Source organism: Drosophila nasuta, chromosome 2R (genome assembly GCF_023558535.2).
Source record: "Drosophila nasuta strain 15112-1781.00 chromosome 2R, ASM2355853v1, whole genome shotgun sequence".
Classification (NCBI taxonomy): Eukaryota; Metazoa; Arthropoda; class Insecta; order Diptera; family Drosophilidae; genus Drosophila; species Drosophila nasuta.
The window spans coordinates 3,191,515-3,217,293 of NC_083456.1; the positions used below are offsets into that span (position 1 = coordinate 3,191,515).

Below are 25,779 nucleotides of genomic sequence, written 5' to 3' on the forward strand. Positions count from 1 at the left end.
TTAACTTATTGTATTAAGTTTATGATATCGGTTTGTACTTACTCAAACGTATCGATAATTTACATCGATACATTAATTTACATATTGCGAAAACTTGTTAGTATTAAAATATCGATGTTGACGATATCATCGATATCATTAATCTATTCGATAATTTTAAGCGTCACTTGTCTGAAGAAGACGCCAATCAAGAACAGGCACTGAAAGTAAATATGAGTGTGTTATTAGCTGAGTTTACGTAGCCGAAAAATGAGTGTAAGCCCCACAGTAAAGTACCGCAATGCCACAAGCGCCACATGGCCAACAAATAGCACGCACTCAGTCCGAAAGTTGGTCGCAACTATAGTCTACTTTTATGCGCTGATGTAATAGGTATTACCATTGACTAGACTTTTCCGGTTTTAACGCCTTCCGAAACTAACCCAAAATATAATTTGGTGCGCATTCTTTGAGCTCCGGCTGACACACCCACCGGTAAGATGGACAGGCAAACGAACGCAGCGGAGCGGAGGGACGAAGCACGCAGTAGTAACTTCTTTTACCCTCCCTTCCTACGCTGCCCAAAACATTCTCTGAAGCTAACGATTAATCACTGTTACAGTTGCGTTTTTTACGCAGTTCACAGCAGTTCAGAAAACCAGGTGAGAGTAAACAGGGAGTGCGAGTGTGTGTGTTTTTCTTTTTCGACGATTTACCATTTATTTTTAGTGACAATGACGAAAACACTTAATGATGAAGCATGAGGGAACTGGAGTGGGAATGGGAATGGGATCGCACCAGGAAGTCGCAAAGTACCAGCAACAGAAAAACACTTGACAAATATTTGCATACTCTATCGTCACGAAGTATTGCTGCTATTGTGTCTGACTTGACTTATGGAAAGTTAACATCAAGCAACCAAAATGAACGAGTAATTATGATTATAGAGAACTGAGAATTCGTCAAATTGTCGTCGTTATGATTCATTGTCCCATTCATAGAGAATACTTTGTAACGCGTCATTAATCACACCGACAGACAAATGCGGCAGATCCCCGCACTTCTTGGACCCCACCTATTTAGTTGTCATAGCGAGTTAGCACTTAAAACGTTAGCTAAATTTACACATGCACTCAGGACTCACTCAGGAGTCAACAGCAACAGTCAGGAAGGGATGCCGAGAACGAGAAGCAACCATCTGTGTATGTGTGTGTGAGGTTGGAGGGCAGACAGTCGCAAAGGCAGAAGCCGAGGCGTGACAGAATGTGGGCGGCAACTCTAACACTTATCGTTCATTATTATCTGTCTATCTACAACCACAGAAACACATGGACAGACACAGACACAGAAACACACACACACACTAAGACACCCACACACATGCACATAATTGATTTCTTTTCTGTTGTCTGTTGTTCTGAGCCACCGAAAACGCAACGGAGACAAAAGCAATGCGAAAGCATCGTCGCTGTGGCCTGGCCAGGACATTGTTGCCAATGCCGTGGAGAAAGGCGTCTCTCTAGCTTGTTATAATTTAGAGCATGGCACAAGCTGACATTGTGGGCGTGGCATGCTTAACTTGGCTTACGACTACAGCGTAAGCTATAAATTAAATTCGTTGTACAACCGACGGACCGAAGGATAGAAGGACGCTGCGACGGGATGTTCAATTAAGACGCGCTCCTGCTGTTCGACTCGCAAAGGCAGAGCGGCAGTAGGAGAGAGAGGCTGAATGTTGTTGTTTTCTATCGTATGCGATTATATATGGGTCTGTGTATGTGAGTGTGTGTGTGGGCCCTTGTGCTCGTGTGGTTTTATTAGCAATTTCATGAGGTTGTCGCTGCTGGAGATAAGCGAAAACATAGCTGAAGTCGGCCCTCAGGACGAATATCCTTTACAGCAGTAGCAGCAACAGCAACAGCAGCGGCAATTAGAAGCTTGCTAAACTAATTATCCTTGTCTAGTGATGCACATCAACCACTTGAGCTTACATGTTATGCCAATAGTTGAAGTTAAACTCGCGGAAGGCAGTCGCGCCTCATTTAAATGACAAGACGACCCACTTAAACCAACACAGCGCAGCACAACGCCACGCCCACCGCCTTCAGCGTGATTAAGTGAACATAACTTTGATTAGTGTCCGTTCATTTGTTTGTTTATACACATTCGACACGCCCACTTTTCTCTGGAGCGCCTCTAATTGCGGGGCAATTAAAGGCAAATTGACAATGACAATGGAAAAATAATTAGATAAACTGTGACAATGCCAATGACAATGGTAATGGGTACAGCGGGGGCGTTAAGCGTACGCAACGAGGTGTTATACTACAATGCATCTACCCCTCTCCCCACTCCCTATTAATCTTCCTCACACACACACACACACATACTGTCTTGCGGTCTTGGAGACATCGATATACATTAGAGCCACTGATTTGGGTCGCTGAATGACCAAAGGAAGACGAAATCAAATAAATATCCTGACGGCAAAATCGGAGTAAAAATCGTTGGGGTCTGCTCTTATCTGGCCAAGGCATTGGAACCCAAATCAAATTAAGATTTATGAGCCCAGCGATGTGTGTCTAGGTCAGCATATTGCTCCTCCAATTCTCTACAGTTGTTGTGTGTGTTTGTTGCAGCTGTTTACTACAATTTTTCACATTGTTTTCCGTCATTATACCATGCAAGCTTTTCACCTGCGCCTCGCCTCGTCTTGCTCTTGGCCAAGCATAGCAGCAGCATTAATGGAATATAACCAGCAGCAGGTGCGCAAATTTTGTTGTTTAGCTGTGCGTAAGCCAAAATACAATACCAGAAATAATACATACCGTTAGTACGACAAAGCTTCAATACTCTCTCAGAACATTCTGATAGCAGTCAATAGATAAGTTGAAACTATTGCGTGGAAAAGTGTTTTATCACAATTGTGAACAAATTTGATAGCTGCACTGTTATGACCGTTGTAAAGGGTATTGGCGTGTACTTATGTATGTATGCCTGAATATATGCATATAAATACAATTTTATTATATTGATTTGGTCAAGTCAGAGAAGCAGTAAACAATCAACGAGCTAAGGAGTCATTTCGTTTTCTCGCTGATCGTTTGTTTGGCAACAACATTTTCATTTTGATGACATATTTTGCTATTTGCGTGCACCAATTATTTATACTCTACGCACGCACACAAACACACACACACACATACATACGAAGTCATTTTGAGACCATTGCGATGGGCGGAAACCCTTCTTGCCACACATTGCACAATTCGATTTGTGTCATAAATTGGCAGCTGACAGGGGCAGCAATAAAAATAAGCGGCCATAAAATTCAATTATGGCCACAACAAGTGCACAAACAAACACACCCACCCACACACACACTCTTGTAATATAGATACTCACACTCATTCTCACACACTCATATTACTCCAGCTCTGACTCTGACTATTTTCCCGTCCCACTTCATATGCAATCAATGCAATCAATTGTGCATGCATCTATACTTCCCCCTTCCTCCTATCCGTCTGTTGCCACGCTCCTTAGTGCGTAGTGATGTTGCCAAATGGTTTGCTGGCTTGCCGCTGCAACCGCACACTCAGCGCACACACGCACACTCCAGGAGACACACGGACGCAACATGCAAAGCGACAATTTGGTTAGTGATGGGGCAGGGAGAGTTAGAGATAGAGAGAGAGAGAGAGAGCTTAGCAACATTTTTGGTTACTTTGTAATCGTCCTAACAAGAATATGGAACAGTAAGCTACCCTCTAAATATGTTAACATCGATTCCATCTCTTTTACTTATAGCTGAAATAGTTACGCTCATTGATCAACTAAACGTTAGAAGCTATTGATTAAAGGAGATTAAAAAAAATAAACATAAATAGAAATATGTTTTCTTTCTCTCTTTTTTAATTTACACTATGTCAATTTTAACAATAAGTAAATTGTATAATTAATATTAAATTAACAGAAATCCAATGAGCCTGCTATTATATGTAACATTTTTTTCAGTTGCTTGAATTTATCTATCGGGGAGATCGAGTATGTGGTATCATTTCAGTCTTCTTATTGTTATTTAGTTAAGAAATATGAAATCCAAAAATGTACTAGATTTTTATAATTTTTTTTTAATATTTATCGGAATAAAATACAGATTTTCTTGTCCTATAGATTAAATGGAGAATACCTCGAAAAAGTGCTCAGCATTTTACTGAGTGCGCTTACAACGCAGTTCTCCATGCACACACAAAAAAAATTAATACGTGTTTTTCATATGTAGGAGAATTCTTTTGAAAAGCACTTATCAGACGCCAACGAATAACTGTACGAAAATATAGTGTTTACAATGGGGCAGAGAGAAAGGAAGGAAAGAAAAAGAAAGAAGAAGTGCGTTATAAATTTGCAATATGCGGCGATATGCAAAAACGCAGCACCCGGTTCCGAACTCAATGGAAAATTTATTAGTTTCGTGCATTTGTTACAATGGGTGGAATGGGATGGAACGGAATGGAATGGAATGGATGGCAGTTGTCGAAGCGGGAATTGGCCAGTCAAATGGAAATGCAGATGCGACTTTCAACTTGCCAGGAACAAGTGAAACATTTTCAAGTGTTCTTTTGCCTTTATGGCTTAAAAAGAACAATACTGAAAATTGCAGCTCTATTTAAAGCGTCTGTCGAAAAACAAACTCTTCCAAATGGGAGAGCAGCATCATATTTTAATGAAATTTTAAATAGTTTGAATAGCAAATTTAATGTATTGCATACTACTAGTTGCATACGAGGGCGGTCTGATAAGCACTCGACTTAGGTAAGAATTAATATTTTTTTATTTTTATGAATTATATTTTATGTGATTACATTTCCATATGTGTGGAGAAGCTTTGTGAACTTTTGTCACCCTGCACAGTGGTTCGACTTGTTATATTATTACAAAATTCACCAAAATTAAAAAAAAAATATAAACATATACAATAAAAAATTTGAACTTGTGCGAACGGAACGAACAAATTTATTATTTTTTAAAATATATTACCTAAACTTATCAAGTTTTGTTCAAATCTGACAACGATAGCATATAACTGTCATAGGAATGATCGGTTAGAATCAAACATTTAATATGAAGAAAATCAAATATGATTCAAAAGGAAAAATAAGAATATTAAATTATTAACTTATAAATAAATAGTTTTGCAAAAACACAACCACAACCAAAGACGAACACTAAGCAACAGCACGACAGCTGAATAAGCAAATAGTCAACTTATACTTAATGCCTTACAGACATCCGCAAATATCTGCAGCTAATTTCTTAACACTTAGCGCCATAAAAATAAGGCAAACACAATGACATATTGAGAATTTTCTTGGAACACAACTAAAACTTTAAGTGCACATAAAAAATACAAAACTTTGACATCAAGTTAATAAACTCGATGTGATATTTTTTTTATTTTTGGCCTCTATCGGATCAATCTGCATGAGAACATTGCACATGCGAATTGAAATGCCTTTAAATAATTTTTTCAATTGAACCAGCTGAGAATTGATTGAAAATATAGTTTAAATGGTAATTCTTGATTGAAAATTTTGGTATGTCTCAAAAATGTATTGCTCGATTATTTGAAAATAAAAGGGCTCACTGCAGATGTTCGTCTCCTATATTATATTCATTTAACTCGCCGTAAGAATTATTTGATTCAACATTTGATAAATATACATGTGTATGTGTTATATAATATTATCAAATCTGTAAGGATTTTTGCCCATCTTAATCAATGGAAGTTAATGACAACTGACCATTTCGAAAACATTTTAAGAATCTTAGATCTTATTCAAAATGTAAAATGTTAAACAATTATACGTCCACAAATAGAATGATTCGAAAAAGGAACCGAAAATAATGAAGAGTGAGAGATATTACGGAATGTGAATTCGATCCACATCCACCCTATTCGATTAACTTTACTCCTCGTAAAAATTATTTATCTTAAAATTATAAAATTAGTTGACCAGAACTAAAAAACCAAAAATCAGTTAACTACTTTTAATAGCTGTGACTAATCTTATTTTTTGAAGAGGTTATAAGAATGGGAGGAACTAAAATAATTTCATATCGAAAAAATTGCGTTTTCTTAGTAAGCTATTTATTATCTATCAGTTCACTCTCGCTTACATGTGCACATATGTACATAAAAACATAAACAAAATTTACACATTCTTTAAGCTCTACAAAACTGAACTTTTATAATTCCTTCGGATTTTTCGAATTGTTGCATATATATTTTTAAATGAAATATTGCAATAGAGTCTCAGGGTCAATCACTCATTAAAAGTATGTCACAAAGATAATTGGTACTGATTGAGATAACTTTCACATTAGACTATATTTATAAGTATATATTGAAAAAGTGTGACACAAAAAACAAATTTGCTTTTCTATCTTTAGTAAACAAAGTGTATAGCTTTATTTACGCGTCTAATATTTTTAGTCCTGAATATACTGATATTTAGCAATGCTTCATTGAAAATTGTTATGCAAGTTGCGTGTTAACATCAAAAATTGAGTTACAAATTACTAAATTAAACATATATAAACATACATATATGTATTTTTTTAAAGAAGTCAAATTGATAATTGTCCATCATATTTAGTCGTCATTATTTTTTCTTCTTTTTAAATTTTTAATATATTAATGGATAGATGTATAGGATAGGATAGGATTTGCTCAGTTATAAATTGATAAAAATGATTTTAAGAATTTCAAGCACTAAAAATAGTTAAGAAAAACAAAAAATACTTCTTTAAATAAAATTAATACATGAAAAATCTCATAAAATATAAGCGACTCTATCACAAACAAATTTTTTGTAAATGTACATAATTCAAATATGTCTTTATGTGATACGATATAAAATTATTAAGATATTAAATTTATCCCTATTTTATGCATACATGAGTTTTAAATAGCTGAAATAATATAGTGTTACATTAAATACAAACGAGTATATAAACTGCACTAAAATTGATGCATGGAATCATGCATGACACCCTCCTTCAAAACTTGACAAGACTGAAAATGGTTCATGAAAAGTTATTTGTATATTTAACCGTTAAAAGTCAGTATTCGCGGCATTGAGTTTAACCTTTAGAAAAGTGCTGCAATAAATTGCAATTAATTTACCAGCACTTACCCCGTTTACGAGTATTTGCGAGTGGAGTCAGTTTTTTGTGCATAAAGTTAACTGTTAACAAGGCAATTAATTTAATGACTTTAATTCTTTTATTGGTTTTGGGAGTCGTGATCTATTGTCTAATGATTCGGTTTATGGCTTTTTAATGGTCCCAAAATGTTCGCTGCACAATAAATCAGGTAAATCTGTAAGTGAGACAATACTTAACACGTTCTCCCCGCACACATACATCTACGCACATTTCATCGCTGCCACACACACTCATACACACACACGGATCAAAGCACACATGGAATTGTTCTCGTGTAATATCGCATTAAAGGGGAAGCTTATCAAGGGCGCAGGCATCAGGAAAATCTGTCACTCTTTTGCCTTTGGCTATGGCTCGTCCTTAATGTCATTAAATCCTATCAATTTTCGTCAACAACAAATTTAAATATTTATATAGCAGCTTAGGCAACCAACAACGACAAAACAACAACAACAACAGGAGCAACAACAATAATCAGGCCAAAAGAAAAGGTTTGAAATTGCCAATAAAAGAGTGGAATATGGTCCAATGGATGACTGGCTGGATGGATGGATGGATGGATACTTGGGATATTCTCGTACTCGTATTTTATATGTTGATGATGCGTTGCCCCGGCCAGAAATGAACCCAAAATGCGTCCAAGCACTTAATTGAAGCTATCAATGTGTACATATGACCATGTTTGTATATTTGAGTATGTGTGTGTGTGCAGAGCCTTGGCCATTTCTTGCGCTTTTCACTACTCTATCTTCTGCATCCACACACTATCGATAGCAGTTTATACACAAGTACTCCACAACACAGCACATTAAATATGTGTAGGGTATCTATCAGCCAACTACCAAAGCAATAAACCTCTTTTCATTTGCTTTAGAATTTTTTAAAAACATTGAAATAAGAGAGAATCTATCTATATATCTGTATTTAATCCCCTCTGAGACTGTGTATGTGTATGTAGCAGTAGCTGTATCTGTATCTGTGTGATTACTGTATCTGTACTTTTGATGGCACATCTTTTAGTTAGCTGTCGGTTTTGGCTCTTTGTTCGTTTCATTTATTTTAGGACAGTATTTTTCTTCAATTCACTAGCTAATTAAATTCAGCTCTTCAGTTAACTATGCTGATGCTGATTTAAAATGCGTTTGAATAGCATCTTTTCAGAAAGTATTAATTAAGTTTTTAGCAAGGTGAGAGGGAAACATTAAACTCTTGCTAATGGAGTTCTTAAAGTTGGTCAATATATGTACTTGAAATTTGCATTAAAGGAAATAGCCAACTTTAAAGGAATTGAATAAAAGCAGCTCCCATAGCATAATATATACGTAGTATATATATGCAAACTGAGAATTCAAACTCTAGTTTTAAAGCCAGCTTAATTAGCTGCTGCATTTGCTTTTTGCTAGGAGCTTTTCACAGCTTTTCACTTGTCGCTTTCTCTTTCGCTTTTAGCAATGTTTCTGCATTTGTCTTTGCCATGCGATACCATGTGATGGACTAATGTGTTGTCTACATCCTCCATTCCCTCAGTCCCCTCTGCTCTACTCTGCTTACTCGATGTGTCTGCTCTGCGTTGCCGCGTTTAAATCAATTTACGCGCGCTTTGGCATATTTTGTGGTCCATGGTATCTCGAAGGATGGAAGAGCTGTAGTCGAGGACTTTGCCGTGAGGATGCTGCAGTGTGGCTGTGGAAAATTGTAAAATGTCGTTGACAGATTTTTCTTATTTTCGGCTTGCCGCTGTCAGCAATTGCAACACCCGCTATCTCGCCTCATTCCCAGCTACTTCAAATGGTTCGGCATGCCGCAAACACTCTCAAAATTTATGAATAAAAAGTTTTCCTTTTTTCGTAACTAGCACAAATATGCGCGACTTTACTCATGGGGAATTTGATAGTCTTGGCTTGGCTTGTCTTTGCTGCAAATGGAATGCGAATACAAAATTGTACGCTCATTGAAATTCCTTGAGTTTTAGATACTGTGCGATTTTGTGCCACCGGCTATACGTGTAATTAATTTAGTAAGACCTTAAGGTTTGGATTCTAATATTAGACATGGAAGACTCCAATACTCCTGAAATGTGTAGTACCGAGTGGCATTTAAAGAGTGATGTAATTTAGAATGAATATTATACATTTCATAAATTAAGCAATATTATTCAGAGATTCTTGATCAGACCAACCATAAATGTCGGCGCTACTAAATTAGAGGATTTAACTACGCGAAACCAAAATTTGCAATCCTGTGCAAGCAAACACAAAATATTTCCAGTTCATACGAGTATTACAGTATGTTAACGACTATCTCACTAATTAATGCATAATATTGTACACAAATATTGTATTTATTTACCCATATACAAGTGTTAGGGTATAGCTTATCGCTAAGCCAGAAACAGTTATAGTCGCTTAACAGTCATAAACAAGCGACCAAACAACGACGTCAAAAATGACAACAACAAATGAAAACCTGTTGCTCTTGGGGAGAGTATTCGAAGGCGAGATACCCTGTGATCAAAGAATAATCGATTAATGTTGTAATAAATAAATTGAAGATCTACAAATAAAGAGGATGTTAACGAATTTATTATGAAAGTAAGTCTACCCCTAGCAGAGAATTTTCCTTGGGATGGTGCCAAGTTCCTGCAGGGTATAATTATAATCCGCTGTCGGGCCAGTTGCTGCTCATAAATCTCTAAAACGTAGCCAAAATCAATTGGGCGTACTAAGTTAATACTTATCATTCGGAAGGTTTACGTCACGGCAAAAGTCACGGCGCCTGTCATCATTTATGAACGGTATGGAAAGAGTGCAGGGAATACAAAATCGAGAAGGGAATCGGAATGGGGATGGGGATGGAGATGGGGAGGGGGGAAGGGGATATTTGTGCCAGAACGTTTGATTGTTATTATTAACACGTGACTGAAATGAGGCTAATTCAAGCGAAAATTTAATTAAAAATGCGCTAAATAACTACAGAGAGGAGCAAAAGGCGAGAGGAGGTAAGGAAATAAATGAAAGAGGGAAGCAGAAAATAAGTAGAAAGAGATGAAACGTGACAGGAACAGCAGATTGGTGGCGAACACCAATGCACGGAGAGAGATAGAGAGAGAGAGAGGAAGCATCATTTGAAAATTGTCCGCATGATGTTGTTCATTTTGCAGATGCCTTGTAAATTGTTCAATGGTCACTTTGACTATGACTGCTGTTGTTGTTTTTATCGTCGTTGTCGTCGCTATTGGAGTCAAAGAATTTTCACGTTTTATGGGTATTTTTAATTGCACGACAGGAAGCTATGTTCGTCTTTATCGATGGCTGGCTGTCATGGTAAAGCCTGTGTGCTCGGGCTATCGCACGGACAACAATAGCTGAGCCAGCAGCTGACAAACAGAGGATAACCCAGAGCCAGTCATACACTTCCCTCCCCGCCCCTTCACACCAACCACCAACCACGCAAATGAAAGGGGCAGCAGTCAGATGATGCTGCATTTCATCGATGGCAATCCAGAGCTTCACATCGCATCAATTAATTACTTAATTTATTGACCTACCAAAAGCCAGTTTATGGGCATTTAATGTCAGTTGATTAAGTTGTGAGTCATGAGTAACTGCAACATGAGACATGCCCCAAATAGAATCGAACTATCCAACCAGCTGCTATGATTTTATTAAGTTATAGCATTGCACAACACACTGGGATTAAATTAGAATAAATTCACAACTCAATTACAATGCTATTGAAATAGGAATTGCCAACAAAGGGTGCGGGAAAAAAATAGCAACGAGAAAATGGGCAAATCTTGGCTAAAAGCGTGCTAGTGACGAAACCCATTTTCAATTGCTGCAATTGTACTCTGCTTTTGTACCGTTATTATTCTTATTTGCAAGAAAGGGGTTTCTTGCTCTCTCCCACTCTCTTTTGTTTTCCTTTCTGGTTTCGAGTTTTCCTGCATTTTAATGGGTATTTGTTATTGCTATTGCAGTATTTCACTTCTTGTTGTTGATGCAATGTTGTTATTGTTGTTATTTGCGGTAGTCGTTGCACGACATTGTGCGCTTAAGGATGCACGTTTTGCACTTGCCACTTGCCACTTGCCACTCCGCAAACAATTCCATGGCTCAAAGTGAGCTTTCCTTTTGACGGCCTCCTTCGTCGCTTGCCCCTCACGACATATGAAAACATATGTGTATGATTACGAAATGGAAAATTATGCTCACAATATTCTCTAGATGAACCTAACACGCTCCTTGCTTGTAGCGTTGTACAAGTTTCAACTAGGCTCTAATTAAATTTGTTATTCTCTAATGAGCTTCAAATTATCTTAGTAAAAGCAAAGCAAATATTCTTATCATGCTTTTGCTCTCGCTCTGCTTCTAATTAAATATTGTATCTTGAAATAATCGATGAACCAAAAAGTTAATGATTTACAAATTTTGCACAATCTAATTCAGGTGAGATAATTGTTTTAATGTTTGAAACCCAATTCATAATATTTTAGGATAATAGTTCTTTTTGTTCTCCAAATTTAGGATTAAATAAATCAACATTTTTTTGTAAACGTTAACATTTATAAAGTATCCAAAAAGAAAATCTTCATTGTTACATTTTTCAGATAAGTCTTTCACATTACTCCACCGACTCAGTAAATTTACTTGACGTTGTCTACCTGATTTTGTAATATTTCTAAAATCAGATTTAGTTGATATTACTAATTCTGATCTTGATAATTGGCTTTATTTAAATACAATAAATACAAAGGGAAAAATATAAAAATTAAATTAATAATTAATTGGTGACACTTGGTGACACGACTTAGGGAATATAGTCGAAAGCTTATGGAGTATGTATTTTTCAGTAACTATAACAAAGTTGAACGTCATCAGAAATATTTATTAACTGAACACTTCATATTTGTATTATTTGGTTCGTTGTTGACATTACCTCTAACAAGATCTGAATATGGATATTGAATATCAATCAGATCACGCACGCGGCATACAAATTGGTGATATTACAGTACGCTCATTGAATTGATTGTGGTTTATATTTATCACTGGATAACAATTAACGCCCACCTAAAATTGGTGGGTTAAAAAAACTTTTAAAAACCCCGCGACATCTAACTACACAACACTAAAATGGTATTCAAATTTCAATTTGAATAGCGTCACTTTGTTGTGCCTCAGTTGCGGACTGGGCTCGGAATTGGTTTCAGTTTCTGTTTCTGTTTCGGTTTCGGTTTCCGATTCGAACTCGTACTCGATTGCCAATGGCCGCGGCCTTTCGAAAGGTACCGTTAACGTGCAACGCCGACCAGGAACTGAATCAAAACACAAACGTTCAATTGAATGTGGCCCAAAACTTTCGCGACAACAAGACATGAGCAGCGCGAAACGAATGAATCAACCGACAGCCGAAACCAAAACCGAAACCGAAAACGTTGCCGAAGCAATATTCAACTGACGACCAACTAAGAGGCTTCCAGTTGCAACCCATTCCAGTGAGCTAGCTGCCTTTGTCATTGAATGGGAAAGCGTCGGACTGATAACGAAGTCAGCTGCCGTTGCCAGCTGCTAGCTAACTGTTCTAACAGCTGATAGCTCCTATCATTATTATTAGTTTGTTGCTCAATATGCTAGGGATATTTTCTTTATACTTTTTTTTACAACAATTCTAATTAATATATCTACTATTATACTTCCATAATTGTACACAAACTGTACAAAATGTAAATTCGTGCTCTCATTTTATTCGAATTTAAATAAAACTTGCAATTTTATTCATTCTTTTCGTAATGTTTGCTCCGCTTTATACTGCACTTTCTGCTACAATTATTACGAAATATTCACTCCACTTTCTACTACGTTTGTCGTATTTTTAACTCCCGTTATTGCTCGCACTACAATTTCACTCCTCTTTCTACTACAATTCGCGAGAGTGCAAATGCGCATGCTCCAATCAACCCTAACCTCAACCCCCGCGGTCAGTTCACACTGGAAATATGCCGCTTTCCGGCCCAGAAACGAACTGTTGCTCATTTGAAGCTAACTGTTTTGGATAGAACAGCGCAGAGCATCACATGTATCAACTCAACCAACTGAGTCGCCTTTGCCGGCACTAGAGCACTTTGAATGCAATTTTTTACACTATTACTCATACCTTTAGGCATCGAGTAAGCGAAAACATTTTGAATGTGTGTCTGGACTGCAGTTCACCTGCCTATCAATTTCCAAATTTGAGCAAAGGGTTAAGGGCGCTTGCAAAAAGGCACGTTAAGTGTTTTTGGGATGTGCACTTGGCGTGCCATGGCAAATGGCTATTCGAAAAAGCATTCACATCTGCTGAACATAGAAGTTTTGGGCTGCCCGATGGGGACATCGATTGGCTTGGCTTATGATGAAGCTGAACCATGTTGTCACATACTCGTATCGAAACAGGAAGTTAAATCGCTACTCATTCCACTTCCGCAGAGCAATCGAATTAAATGCTTATATGCCATGATTGCATTTTATTTAAATGCAAATATTCAACAAAATTCATTTATGGTTTACATGGCGACATTTTATTTGCACTTATTTTGAATATTTGAACAGTTTCATTTTTGTGTTCTCCGTTTTCATTTCCGAGCGGATCCAAATATTTAATCGCATAACGAGAATTTCTGCGCAATTTCTAATTGCTGCTGAATTTCACGCGATGCTAATATACCCTTGATAATTATTCAATATGAAACTATGAAAAAATCTCACTTTTATTTATTTCTATAAAATAAGAAAACAATACAAATTTTTTTTATATTTTAAATGTTTACAGGTAATAACATCACTGCAAACAATATAAAAAAACTTAAATTTTCATTTTCTAACTTACGTTCCCATGATATTCACTTTCAAGCCGAGAAAGTTTCTTATATTGTGTTGTAACTGGTACAATTACTTAATAAATCTTTAAATAAAAATATATTTACCAACATTTAACAAATAAATATGTGTTTTAAAACACTCAAAAATTATTTGACCGAAAAGTTTTTCTATTTAATAATGCAAAGAATTAACAGATTTTTATACCCCATATAAACTTTAATGCTGAGTCTGAAATGTATATTTAATCTGAATTTAAGTTGTTTAAAGCAATCAAATTGACATAAAACTATTTGAATAGTTGCAGCTTAATTAACTCCGAGACTAAAGTTTCCCACACACACAGTCATATATTAACGGACTCGCATTCAAGTCGACCGCAAATGCAAACCCTTTTTTCCGGTTAACCGTAAAACCGCTCAAACGTACCCGAATAACCGAAGCTACTGTAGCTGGCCTACTACAAATCAAACCCTTCTCAATTCAAAAATGAGAACTAATTAGATAAATATTTATAATCACTGCTCTTGTAACGCTCATGCAAGTGAATGCAAAAATGAAAACAACAAAAATCTAACTAAATTAACATTTCATAATGTGGTTAATTAACAACTGGATCTGACAGACACTCTCTGCCAGTGAAAATAACATAATAATTTATATGTATATATGTATGAATTGCAAAATATTTGTGATTTTATGCATACCTAAGCGTATTTTAAAATAAATTTCTCCTTTTATAAAACGAAATTGTTTTCACGGTTTTAAATTGTTCATAATTTACGCACAAAAGTGGGCAATGAAATATCCACAAAATTGAAAGCCAGCTTAATGTTGTGTGGCAAAATTATTTACACAGCTATTGAACAAATTTTCCACAATTTATTCACCTGGCAATTTGTGACATACATTATTTTCAGCTTGTACAGAAACAATATATACGTCTACATATATATATATATATATATATATATACATACATATGTATATTACTTTGAATGTGTGCCATAGAAATAATATAGTTAAGAATATCAAATGCAATGTGTCGAATAGACAAAAATTTATAGATTTAGCTGTTAATCTAGTTGTATGTACAGTTATTCAATAATTAAATGTGATATCTTACGAGTATGGCTTTATTTTTATTTTTTGCGACACTTTCGACGAGCACATAATAGCAACAAAAACGAAAACGTTGTAGTCAGCTTTTTGGCATACGAGTACATACATACATATGTACATATATGATATGCAAAGTTGACCCGGCCACAAAAAACACATTAAATTTTGACATGGGTACGTTATGTGGCGAAAGAGAAGGAGATAAAACAAGAGCAAAGATGGAAAACAGAATTTTGAATGCGAGCAAGAGAGACAGAGGTGCTGACAAAGTTTTTGCTGGAGTTGTTGGTCAGCCACTTCTATGCTTTGCTGTTGTTCTTGCAAATGCAGAGGCGTCTGAGGATACTTTAGCCAATTTCAGAATAGATTTGTGGACACGGACACGGACACAGACACAGACACTGACACTGACACTCTCGCATACAGAAAGGTTACACCTATCCTTTGGAAAAGCACACATCCACACGAGCAAACATTGCGGAGTTTTTTAAATATGCATGAACACCTTTTCGGTGATTGTGAGTGTGGGACAAGTGTGGGATACATACATGGCGTATACTTGATAACAGAAATCTCATTTCAACGCCGCACAGAAAACAAAAGGCAAGCAGAAGTATTACCATCTGTAAATAGATACGAATGCAAAAAATTTAATATAACTTATATAAATAAATTGTTAAGAACTCAAATGTATTTGCTTTAATTTTTGACAATTTTTATTTCAATTCTACCTGACAGCCTTTCAGTGTAAATTTATTATATTTAGCGCTGGATTTATAAATTTACGAGTATGAGCCATGCACGTTGCAAATGTGTGCACAAAATTAAACTTGTTTACCTTTATAATGAGATTTGATGTTTCAGATCTGACAGGTGCAGCTGACCTAGTACTCTGCTGCTGGTGAGCTGGTGAACTCATGAGTTCCAGCCTTAGCTTAACCTTGAACTAGTCTCAACGAGCGTTAATCATCATCGCCCATCATCAAACATCAATCATACTAGGGGTGTCATAAAGGCGATAAATAATGAAGAGCCTCGGGCTGCTCACAGATAGGAATGCAGAACTTTCGGGAAGATAAGTGTCGGTAACTGTAATACTCGATTATCTATAGCCATCAAAACATGCGACTTTATTAACTCTTAGGTTAAGTATGTTCGATGTTTAGATATTCTGCATAGTAATGAAGTAAACTTGCATGTCTTAGTTAGCCAAAGCAAATTGAAATTTAGCATAAAAAGGAGCAACTGGTTTGCTTGCTCCTTTGGTCTCTCGTATGCGTTGTCAAACTGTTTGGCATGCATGAGGTGCACTTGACAGTGGGCGTAACGACACATACACAGATACATACACGCCCACATACACACTCACACAGACATGCAGACAAACATACTTCTTCATTATCGTCCTCGTGATGACGTGCTTTTGGTGTCGCGCTGTGCCATAGGTTGATCAAAGGATTTTGGGTTAACGCATTGGTAATGAATGTCAGTTGGTGTTTTTCTTAATTTTAAATGCTTCCCCAGCCACAAAGACACTCCAAGCAATTTCTTACTTCACACACAATTCCATGCATCCAACTGCCACATTTCAAGAATTTCATCGTTTGTTGATTTTACGTTTGCTACCCGTACCAAGACTTTTAAAAGAGGTTTCTTCAATTTGTATTTGTATTGAAATATTAAGGAAACAAAAGCTCTTATCTTTCTTTCACTTTCATCGTGCAGTCTAATTTTATATTTCGCTTAAGACATAACTAAAATATATATTTTTCAGACGACGGTTTTCAAATGAAACTAATAAAATTGTGTTTACCACAGATCTCAATAAAATAAAATGTATACTTTGAAATAAATTCCATTTTATTAATATAAAACTATTAACGGGCAACTGGTATTCGAGCTAAGCCCCTGTAAATTATTCACATATTACACCTAAGAATTTGTGGAGTTCCTTCACTTTTCCCTTGCATGCGGTTCATTCTCTTTATATGTACAGATGTTTTGTCCCTTCACCCATGCTGTGTGTGTGTGTGTGTGTGTGAATTTTCGTATTCTTAAAAATTGCTACATATACATACAAAGCAAACGCGCAAAATGTGTTAAAAAGTTGCATGCCCATGGTGAACAGAAGAAAACAGACCATGAGAAACCCTTTGTTGTTGTGCTTTGTTTCTGCCTTTTGCTTGTTTGCGTTTTGCTTTTGAAGTCTCACATGCACACACATATACGCAGACGCTCGCACACATACACACATATAAACAGAGAGAACTTGGTAGAGCGAGCAAGGGGAGGGAGAACATACCCACGCTATGTGCGGAACGTGCAACTTGTAAAATTGTGAGAAAATGGAAATTAAATGAACTTGAATTTGTGAACATCCCCCAGATAAAGATATAGTCGTCGCATGTCCTTGCCCATTTTATAAATGTACTTGTAATACTGTCTGTCTTATGTACTTCTCTCTCTTACAGAATACCCACCTTGATATAAAAGCTGTATAGCTCTTTGCTAGCTATGTATGTATGTCTTAGCCTCTTGGCTTATTGCCAAAGTACATTTTTTTAGCTGACTTAGGCGACAGAATGGTAAAGTAGTTAAGTGATTTTTGATTAAATGAAAAGTTAGATATCAAGACGCCATAAAGCGATAATCAAAAATTCTTGATCTGCATCAGCAATCGCTGTTGAGATAGTTGCAACCAGGCATTCTTCACCAAGCATTTACTGCTGCAGCAGGAATCCAGTGTTTTAAAGCGCTGAAAAGTTTTGATATGAATATCCATATAGTATGAGCCTTATCCAAGTATCAACCTTAAGAAAAAATGGTTGATTGTCCAATTATAAATATATAAAAAAAAGTTCCAATTAACAAAATATTTTTATAGCATCCTAGCTATGGTTATTGTTTTAAATAATAAACAAAAAATTTGTAATACTTCATAACGTAAACAAAAACAAATGTTCGCATATACATATCAAACATTCTTACTTCAATCTTAGCACTTGCACTACTTAACTTAACGTATTATTATCAGTTAGTATCCGTTTAAATAACATAACACTGACTTTATTTAACAAGTTTGTCAAGATGAAATAGCAGCCTAGAATATACAAAAAATAATTATGTAATATTAATTTCCTATTAAAATAGTTTACGTACCTTGTGGAATCTCTACTTTGTCACCATTATTTAAAATGGCACTTTCCAACTTCGAACTTTCCTGCCAATTCTTAATTTCAAACATACCAGAAAGCACAATAAAATTCTAGAAACACACATACGAATGATTAATTGTTTTAATGTAATACATAGACGTACAAACTGATGTCTATTCTTACCAAAGTTGAATTGGTTGCAGCCATGCCCCACTTTTGAAATGGTTGAAATTTAATATAACTGAGGCTACAGCCAATTTCTGAGGGGTAAGAAGCACACTCAATGCCATTTAAATTCGAATGTTCCAAATTATCCAATGTCGCTGTAGAATAAAACATAGTTAAAAGTCATGTATAATTAGCTATGATTAGCATCACTTACAGACACTCTGAGAACGACATTCAGCCATAATTTGAAAATTTCTCTCGGGTTTCTCGGCTTGTGTATGCAAAAGCTTATCTGCCGTTGACTCTATGTTCACTGACGTCATCTTTCTTTTCCGTACATTCTTGTTAGGACTATTTCCCTGAGCATCATCGTCTTCATGTGGATAACGCTTACGCTTACGCGTATTGTCACCATTCGAAGTAATAACGTTTGAATTGCTGCTCAATTTTTTTTTTGACGATGTATTTGAGTTGTTGGTAGATTTTTTATCAGGGGAACGCATAAAAGCAAAGGGATCATCTAAAGTATGAGAAAAAGTATTGCAAAGCGGGACGTGACCACGCTCTGATTTACGAATACCACCTAAAAATTATTGAAATTAAATTATTTATTATCAATAATACTATATTTGACTAACTTACTTGCAAAATGTTTCTCATTTAGCGGATACGTCTCACTGTCCTCTAGTCTCTGTCTCTCCTTATTTTTTGGTTTTTTTAGCTTAGATTGCTGTGGCTCCGATGTCAATGGTGATTGCTTCAGACGTTTTTTCGTAGCTTTTTTTTCCGAGTTATGAGCATCCTGCTTATTTCTAGACTGCGATCTGTTCAGAGACAACTCGAGAGCTTCGCGTGTAGCATTGCTTCTGCTCGGCTGTTCATCTAGGAGACTCTGCTGAGGCAACTCCAGGCCTTCGCTTGCAACTTTGCTTTTGCTCGGCGGCTCATTTAGTAGGCTCTGCTGAATAATTGCGTCCGGTTTTTGTGCATCCTGCTTATTATTTTTCGACTTCGATCTGTTCAGAAACAACTCGAGAGCTTCACGTGCAGCTTTGCTTGTGCTCGGCTGCTCATTTAGGAGATTCTGCTGACTAATCGTAGCTGGTTTATGTGCATTCTGCTTATTATTTTTCAACTTCGATCTGCTCATAGGTAAATCGAGGGCTTCGCTTGGAACTTTGCTTTTGCTTGGCTGTTCATTTAGTAGACTCTGCTGACTGGTCGATGACATCGTTGGTGATGGAGTATCCATACGTAAGGTTTCCATTTTCAAACTGCTGTGTTCCAAATTATTTTGGAAATTTGCCGGCATCGCCTGATGCTGGAACTCTTCGTGTTGAATATTTCGATGTTGATGCGCTTCGAGATGCATGTTCTCATGGATCTCCTTGTCTTGAATTTGGTTGTATTGCATACCATTCTGTTTAATCACAATTGGCGGCTCTTCGTGTTGAAACTGCTTATTTACCAGCTTCTCCTGATTATTTGACATAGTTTGGTTTAAGTTTTGTGACTTGCACTTAACCTTGGAAAACCTTAATGAAGCCGGGGGCGGTGGCACAATCAGGATATCATCGACGTCAGTGGATTTCGATGGTGGGACAGGTGCTATATTTATTCTACTGAATCGAGCCACATCAGATTTATTTGTTGTATTTGCAAAGCCTTGTGTTGCTGAGGACAGCGCAGATATGTCGCTAGAAACTTTGGATAGGGGTCGCTGTTTATTTTGCTGTGATTGCGATAGGTTATCCTCTATATCGGAGTTGCCTTTAGTGTACAAGCTGCGCTTGCCGCAACTGGGCAAACTCGACTTTAGGCGATTGGTAACGGATTTCTGCAGTGTTAAATATTCACGAAGCTCTTCGGACTACAAATAGATAATGCGATCTTAATCCAATTTAATCAGATCAACAATATGTTTATGATACTCACCATGGGTGGCTGATTGCGCCTACTTTTCGAGCCAATCTTTTTCCGAGTTTCGGTTTTTTGTAAAGTAGATACTTCCGGTGGAGCGAACATAGATTGACTTGACTTAGTAACGGTATCACAAAGCTTTTGAATTGTTTCCGAATTCCTGGAGATGTCATCACGTCCACACTGTTGAGTCTGTTCGTAATGTTCTTCAGTTTTCTCTTCAGTTGGCTCAATGTGTTTTACGCTTTGTGTCCTGCACATTGCTTTAGAGAATCTTAAATTAGACGGCGGCGGCGGCACAATTGCAATATTCTCATTGTCTGCGGCATTTGATGCTGGTGGAGCAGGTGCAATTTCTATTTTACTGCAACACGGCTCTTTAGAAACGATTCTATCTGGTGCATCTATTCTGCTGTAACGATGATGTTCGGGATTTGAGGATACAACCATTGGTTGACCTTCATTATGCTGAACCTCCTTGTCGGCGTTACTTCTGGTATCCTGCATTAAAGAAATATTTATCAATTTCAAGTACTAACAAAGAAATAAGGTATAAGGAAGTGGAACATTAAATGGATCTCACCACAGGATCGTTGTTTTTAAGCGGCTCTGTTATTGTTTCCCTTAGTAGCGTCTGGCTTAGCTTGGCAATGGAAACCCTTAGTGGCCGAATCTTAATGAAATTTCCTTGTAACTGCTGTCGGGCCAACTGAGAATTTATTTTTTGTTCAAGAGTAGTTTGATCCCTCTCAGTTAGTTTCGACTGACCGTCTTCAACATGAAGAATCCCTGGTGCGTTGCGCATGCGTAAATCATAGCGACTCATCTGTTCCTGAGCATCATATTCACAATCAACAATTTGAACTGCTTTTGTTCCATTCGTTCTTTGATTATGAATTCGGAGATTTTCAGTTGAAACATTGTTTTCTGTACTGGTCAGAGGACACTGTTTCAGCGCAGTAACACTGTCAATATTCGTGGCCACCACATCCCGATTTGGCTTGGTAGTGAAATTCTTCAATTTATTTGGGGAATGTGTTTTCCGCATGATATCCTCGATTTGTTCCGTATTTGTCTGCTTAGCGCTAACACTTGCAGCTGAATTCGGACGCATGAATTCGCAAACTCTTGAAGTAGGACTCGATGATCGTTGTGCGATGTTCCTTTCGTACAGTGAGGGTCCTAAATTGAATGGACTTTCCATTCTCATGTTTACTAGAAAACTAGACTCAAAATCTTCGTTTATTGCTCTCTGCAAGCTCGGGGGCGACTCCTTTGCCAGTTGGGATTGTGGCGGCTTAGGCGTCAGTTGCCTCTCTGCGGCCAGCGTGCTGCTTAATTGTGGCAACTGAAAACAATTAATTTTAATATGAAAGTTGCATTGAGTAAGGTAAGAACTTACAAAATTCGACAAACTTGCAGGAGACGGTGACATTAAGGGACATATATTCTCAAGTTCATCCAATCTTAATTCTGTGGCTTGAGATTGCGTCTCAACAATCAAATTTTTTGCTGCTTCTGCAAACACATTCAAATTTAAGAATTGATACCTGCTTACACATAATTATACCTTCTGTATTAGATGCCTTCGACGGAAGCTTCTGCAAATCGACGGGATTATCTTTTGACCTATCACAACCGCCAAACAAGTATTGCGGAGAATTTCGTGTAGTTTGAGCAGTTTTCTCCTCCAGCAAGGCAAGCGGTCGACTAGAGTTCCTTTCAGGCATATTCAACAGTTCATCCAACTCAAGCAAAGTCTTCTCGCCTATGTTGGCCCTAAATCACAATTCAAATTGGTTAATACCAAGAATACTTAACTTTTTTAACTTACATTTTGAAGAGCCAGTTTAAAACATTGGTTTGTTTATTTTCGCTCTTCTATGACACTGTTTAGACTGACCGCATCATTGAAAATTCTAAAAACTCAAACATTCCGCGGCATCTTTCCATAGGCGGCTGTGTGTTAAAGCGGGACAGGAGGCGAATTCGACGATTCTCAAAGTGTGGTCGTATATTGGCTAAAATTTTGGTATTTTCATCGATAAAATTGCGATATCGATGACAATCAGTTAATTATTTAACTTATAAATTTTGTTCAGAAAACTGATCGTTTTAGAAAGTTTCTTCATACAATGCAAATCACAAATAAATTGTGTTAAAAAAATAAATAATAAATATAATATACCAAAATAAACATTTCCATTGCATTATTAAACTGCTCATTTCTAGTTATTTCAATTTTCATTGATATTCTTTTTCCTGACTGAAGTGTTTTATTTTTGCACTCCCAAATTTGCAAATTATGTAAATATAATAAAATGGCTTCCTTCATAAGAATACAGTTGGTGTGAGTACAGTTTATTGTTTACGAATCTTGTAATGCAATAAATGAGAATGGCCGCCCTAATTTACACCACAAGATGAAATATGTAATGTGTTTGTATTAATTCGATGCAGATATCCGAAAAATGGAAAGTAAATCATTATTCTAAATTATTTTTTTTTGTTTGTGTTTTAAGTTACCACCCGACCCATGGGCAGGGGGGAATTATTTGGCCGCTCCCTAAGCACCCGACCGAGAACTGGTCGACGCCTTTATAAGGTGAAAAACTCCACGACAAATTGGTTGAAGTGTTCAATCAGAGGTCCAAATTTTTTTTCTGTTATGAAGTCTATGATTGTTTTAATGTGCTCGACATTTCTTCCTTCAAGAGAGCGTGAATATTGTTGTTTCCTCAGTGTTGGGTAACGTTGCCGTACAGTATCGTATTTCGAACAGCTGAGGATTGCATGTGAAGCGTTATCGATAACTCCACAAGTATCGCACAAGTCGTCCAAAGTGACATGCATTTTGAAAAGAGTGGCCTTATCGAAGCCGTTACCACTTAATAAGCGATTGATCGTTTTTATGTCTTTTGGTTTCATATTGAATTTATTGTTGGAAAACCAGGGTTTCTTGATTAAAGCTGGAAAGATGTCACAGAAACCTCAAGGTTTGCGAACTACGAAGGAGGCGTACTCCTCTTTCCATTCCAGTTTAATGCGTTTGTATATCTTGTTGATTGCGTCTTTGACTGACCAGTTTAGCAATGTGAAGCTGCCTTCTGTAGGTGCGATTTTAGCTGCATTATCGGCTATTGTGTTTTGTGGGATGTTGGAGTGTCCCGGAATGTAATGAATTTCTATTGTCGTGGATTGTTTTGCATAGGTTGATAATGCTATTTTTGCTATCCGTAAGAATAGCGACACGAGGAAGATTGTTGGATAAGGCGAAGTCAAGTGCTTTGTCAATTGCAGGGAGTTCGGCAGAGAGTGAAGACAGTACTTTGTCTGTGTAACAGACATCGTCACGGGCATGATACAATTATACAAGGTAGTCTCGTCGGAAAAAGCTGTCCGACTTTAAACAAAACAATGAGTGCGAGTGAAAGAGTCTCAGCACAGCAGTGTGAGCGAGACGACAATGAAATGCGCATTAACCCTTAGACGATGATATTAATATTTACATATTTTGAAGTTGATATTAATGTCTCCTTGATATATTTTTAAAATGTAAATTGTTTATGAACAATATTAATAATATATATTAGAATTCTCTAATTCTCTAAATGTTTTAATTATATCCGTGTCTACGGCATACATGGCAAAAAGTCATTTTGCATAAGGGTTAATTGCGCTAAAAATTTCGTCCGCAGACAACCTCTTGCGTCAAAATACGAATGCGTACTGACGAAAGCTTTTTCCGACGAGACTACCTTGTATAATTGTATCATGGTCACGGGTGGCAAATTTCGACACTCGACTCACACCCGTACTTTTAAGAGTGCGAGTGCTACTCGTGCACTCGCAAAACGAGTGAGAGACACACTCTTATTCAAAATCATGCGAGTGCTGCGAGTATGAGTCATTGTCATACTCGAGCCTTTCTTGCACTTGCCTATTCGGCACCCGATCATTTTAGGCACTCGGCTTGTACACACTTGTGTCTCGCGGGTGGTTGTTCTTCGTGCAACCGATCATTTTAGACACTCTTGACGAAATGCTCTGACACTCGAGTGTTTTGCTCAGACCAGTGTTGCCAGTTTAGCCTATTTTAGGCTAGATCTAGCCTATTTTTAAATGATCTAGCCTATAAAATTTGTAAATAGCCTATAGCCATAAATCTAGCCTATTTTTAAAAATAATTTATATTTTTTAATGTATTTGTGACCAACGAAAAGTTTTATTTTTGGTGTTCAATGTTTTGCTGGTTCTTTTTTTTGCCGATTGTTACGTGAACTTTATTCATATGATCGTGCTTTCTGATCGATAGATTTTTTTTGGATGGTGCGATATGTTATCGCATTATTTTATGTGATCAAGAGCAAGAACCGGAAATAAGGCAGGTTTGCGTTAATTTTGTGAAACGATTAATAATGCAACTCCGTGAAAGGTACGAATAAGCTGCAGTTGATTAGATTATCACTATATTTATAATACACTTTTCCATTTTAGACTTCCCGACAACTTCAATATTTTAGAGAAGGTCAATATATTTGCAGTAGATAATATACTGCGACCCCACAAAAATATATTTGATTTCATAAATATTTTTGAATATTTTAAAATAACTGATATCGATGAATTAAAATCACAATTGGACAAAATTCACCTGATAAAATGGGAAAAAACAGAAGAATCGATGCAATTTTGGGCAGAGGTGCTAGCGTATAGAGACGCAGGAAACAACAACCCCTTTAAGGCGCTTGCATTATTTGCCATCCAGTTGTTTTCCCTGCCATGGTCCAATGCAGAGGTGGAACGAGTGTTCAGCCAAATGAACATAGTGAAAATTGCACAATAAAATGGTATTAAAAAGCTTGAATGCAATATTGAGCATAAGGTTTGTTTTTAAATTGTGTCAAACTTATTTATATTTTAATAATAATATATTTCAATGTTACAGATATGGGTTACGAAGACACAATGAATGCTGTCATAGCTATTCGTTGCCACAAAAGCATCTTGCCCAAATTAAAAACAAAGACAAATATTTGAATGACGGGGAGAACGACGATATTGAAAGTTTGTTAACTTTTAATAATAAAAACATGAAAATTACTTTAATTTGGTAGATATTATTGAATTTTAATATAGAGCTTATTTTTCAGCATATTTTTCTGAATTTTAGCCTATTCTAGCCTATTTTTACCCAAAATCTAGCCTATTTGCGAGCTCAATACCTGGCAACACTGGCTCAGACACTCGCGAGTGTTTGATCAGACACTCGCGAGTGTCTGAGCAAATACTGGGTTTTCCCCACCCCTATTGATGCTTGTGTGTCGCGGCTCGCGGGTAGATTTTAT

At 36.8% G+C, this 25,779-nt stretch overlaps 2 protein-coding genes across 2 annotated transcripts in view; both read right to left on the minus strand.

The window, feature by feature from the left end:
• Window positions 1–12,508, minus strand: part of LOC132786565 (dopamine D2-like receptor) — a 53,052-nt gene extending 40,544 nt beyond the window's left edge. The window contains exon 1 of the mRNA XM_060793121.1: window positions 12,148–12,508. The gene's annotated coding sequence lies outside the window, so the exon portion shown is untranslated. The remainder of the gene's footprint in view (window positions 1–12,147) is intronic.
• A 5,555-nt stretch (window positions 12,509–18,063) lies between these two features.
• LOC132786127 (uncharacterized) lies at window positions 18,064–22,416 on the minus strand. The gene is made up of 10 exons (XM_060792550.1): window positions 22,266–22,416; window positions 22,002–22,210; window positions 21,834–21,949; window positions 21,015–21,779; window positions 20,447–20,932; window positions 19,154–20,381; window positions 18,726–19,094; window positions 18,527–18,666; window positions 18,348–18,453; window positions 18,064–18,288 (listed from the first exon to the last, which is right to left on the minus strand). Coding segments are annotated over exons 1-10 (3,510 nt in total). The 5' UTR covers window positions 22,268–22,416; the 3' UTR covers window positions 18,064–18,199.
• Between the last annotated feature and the right edge of the window lie 3,363 nt (window positions 22,417–25,779).

Bases quoted from the DNA above. Each gene is read 5' to 3' on its own strand.
- LOC132786127 (XM_060792550.1), bottom strand. The intron at 18,667-18,725 runs GTAAGTGATGCT...TTTATTCTACAG, and splicing joins ATGTCGTTCTCAGAGTGTCT to CGACATTGGATAATTTGGAA. The intron at 18,289-18,347 runs GTACGTAAACTA...TGTATATTCTAG, and splicing joins CAAAGTAGAGATTCCACAAG to GCTGCTATTTCATCTTGACA.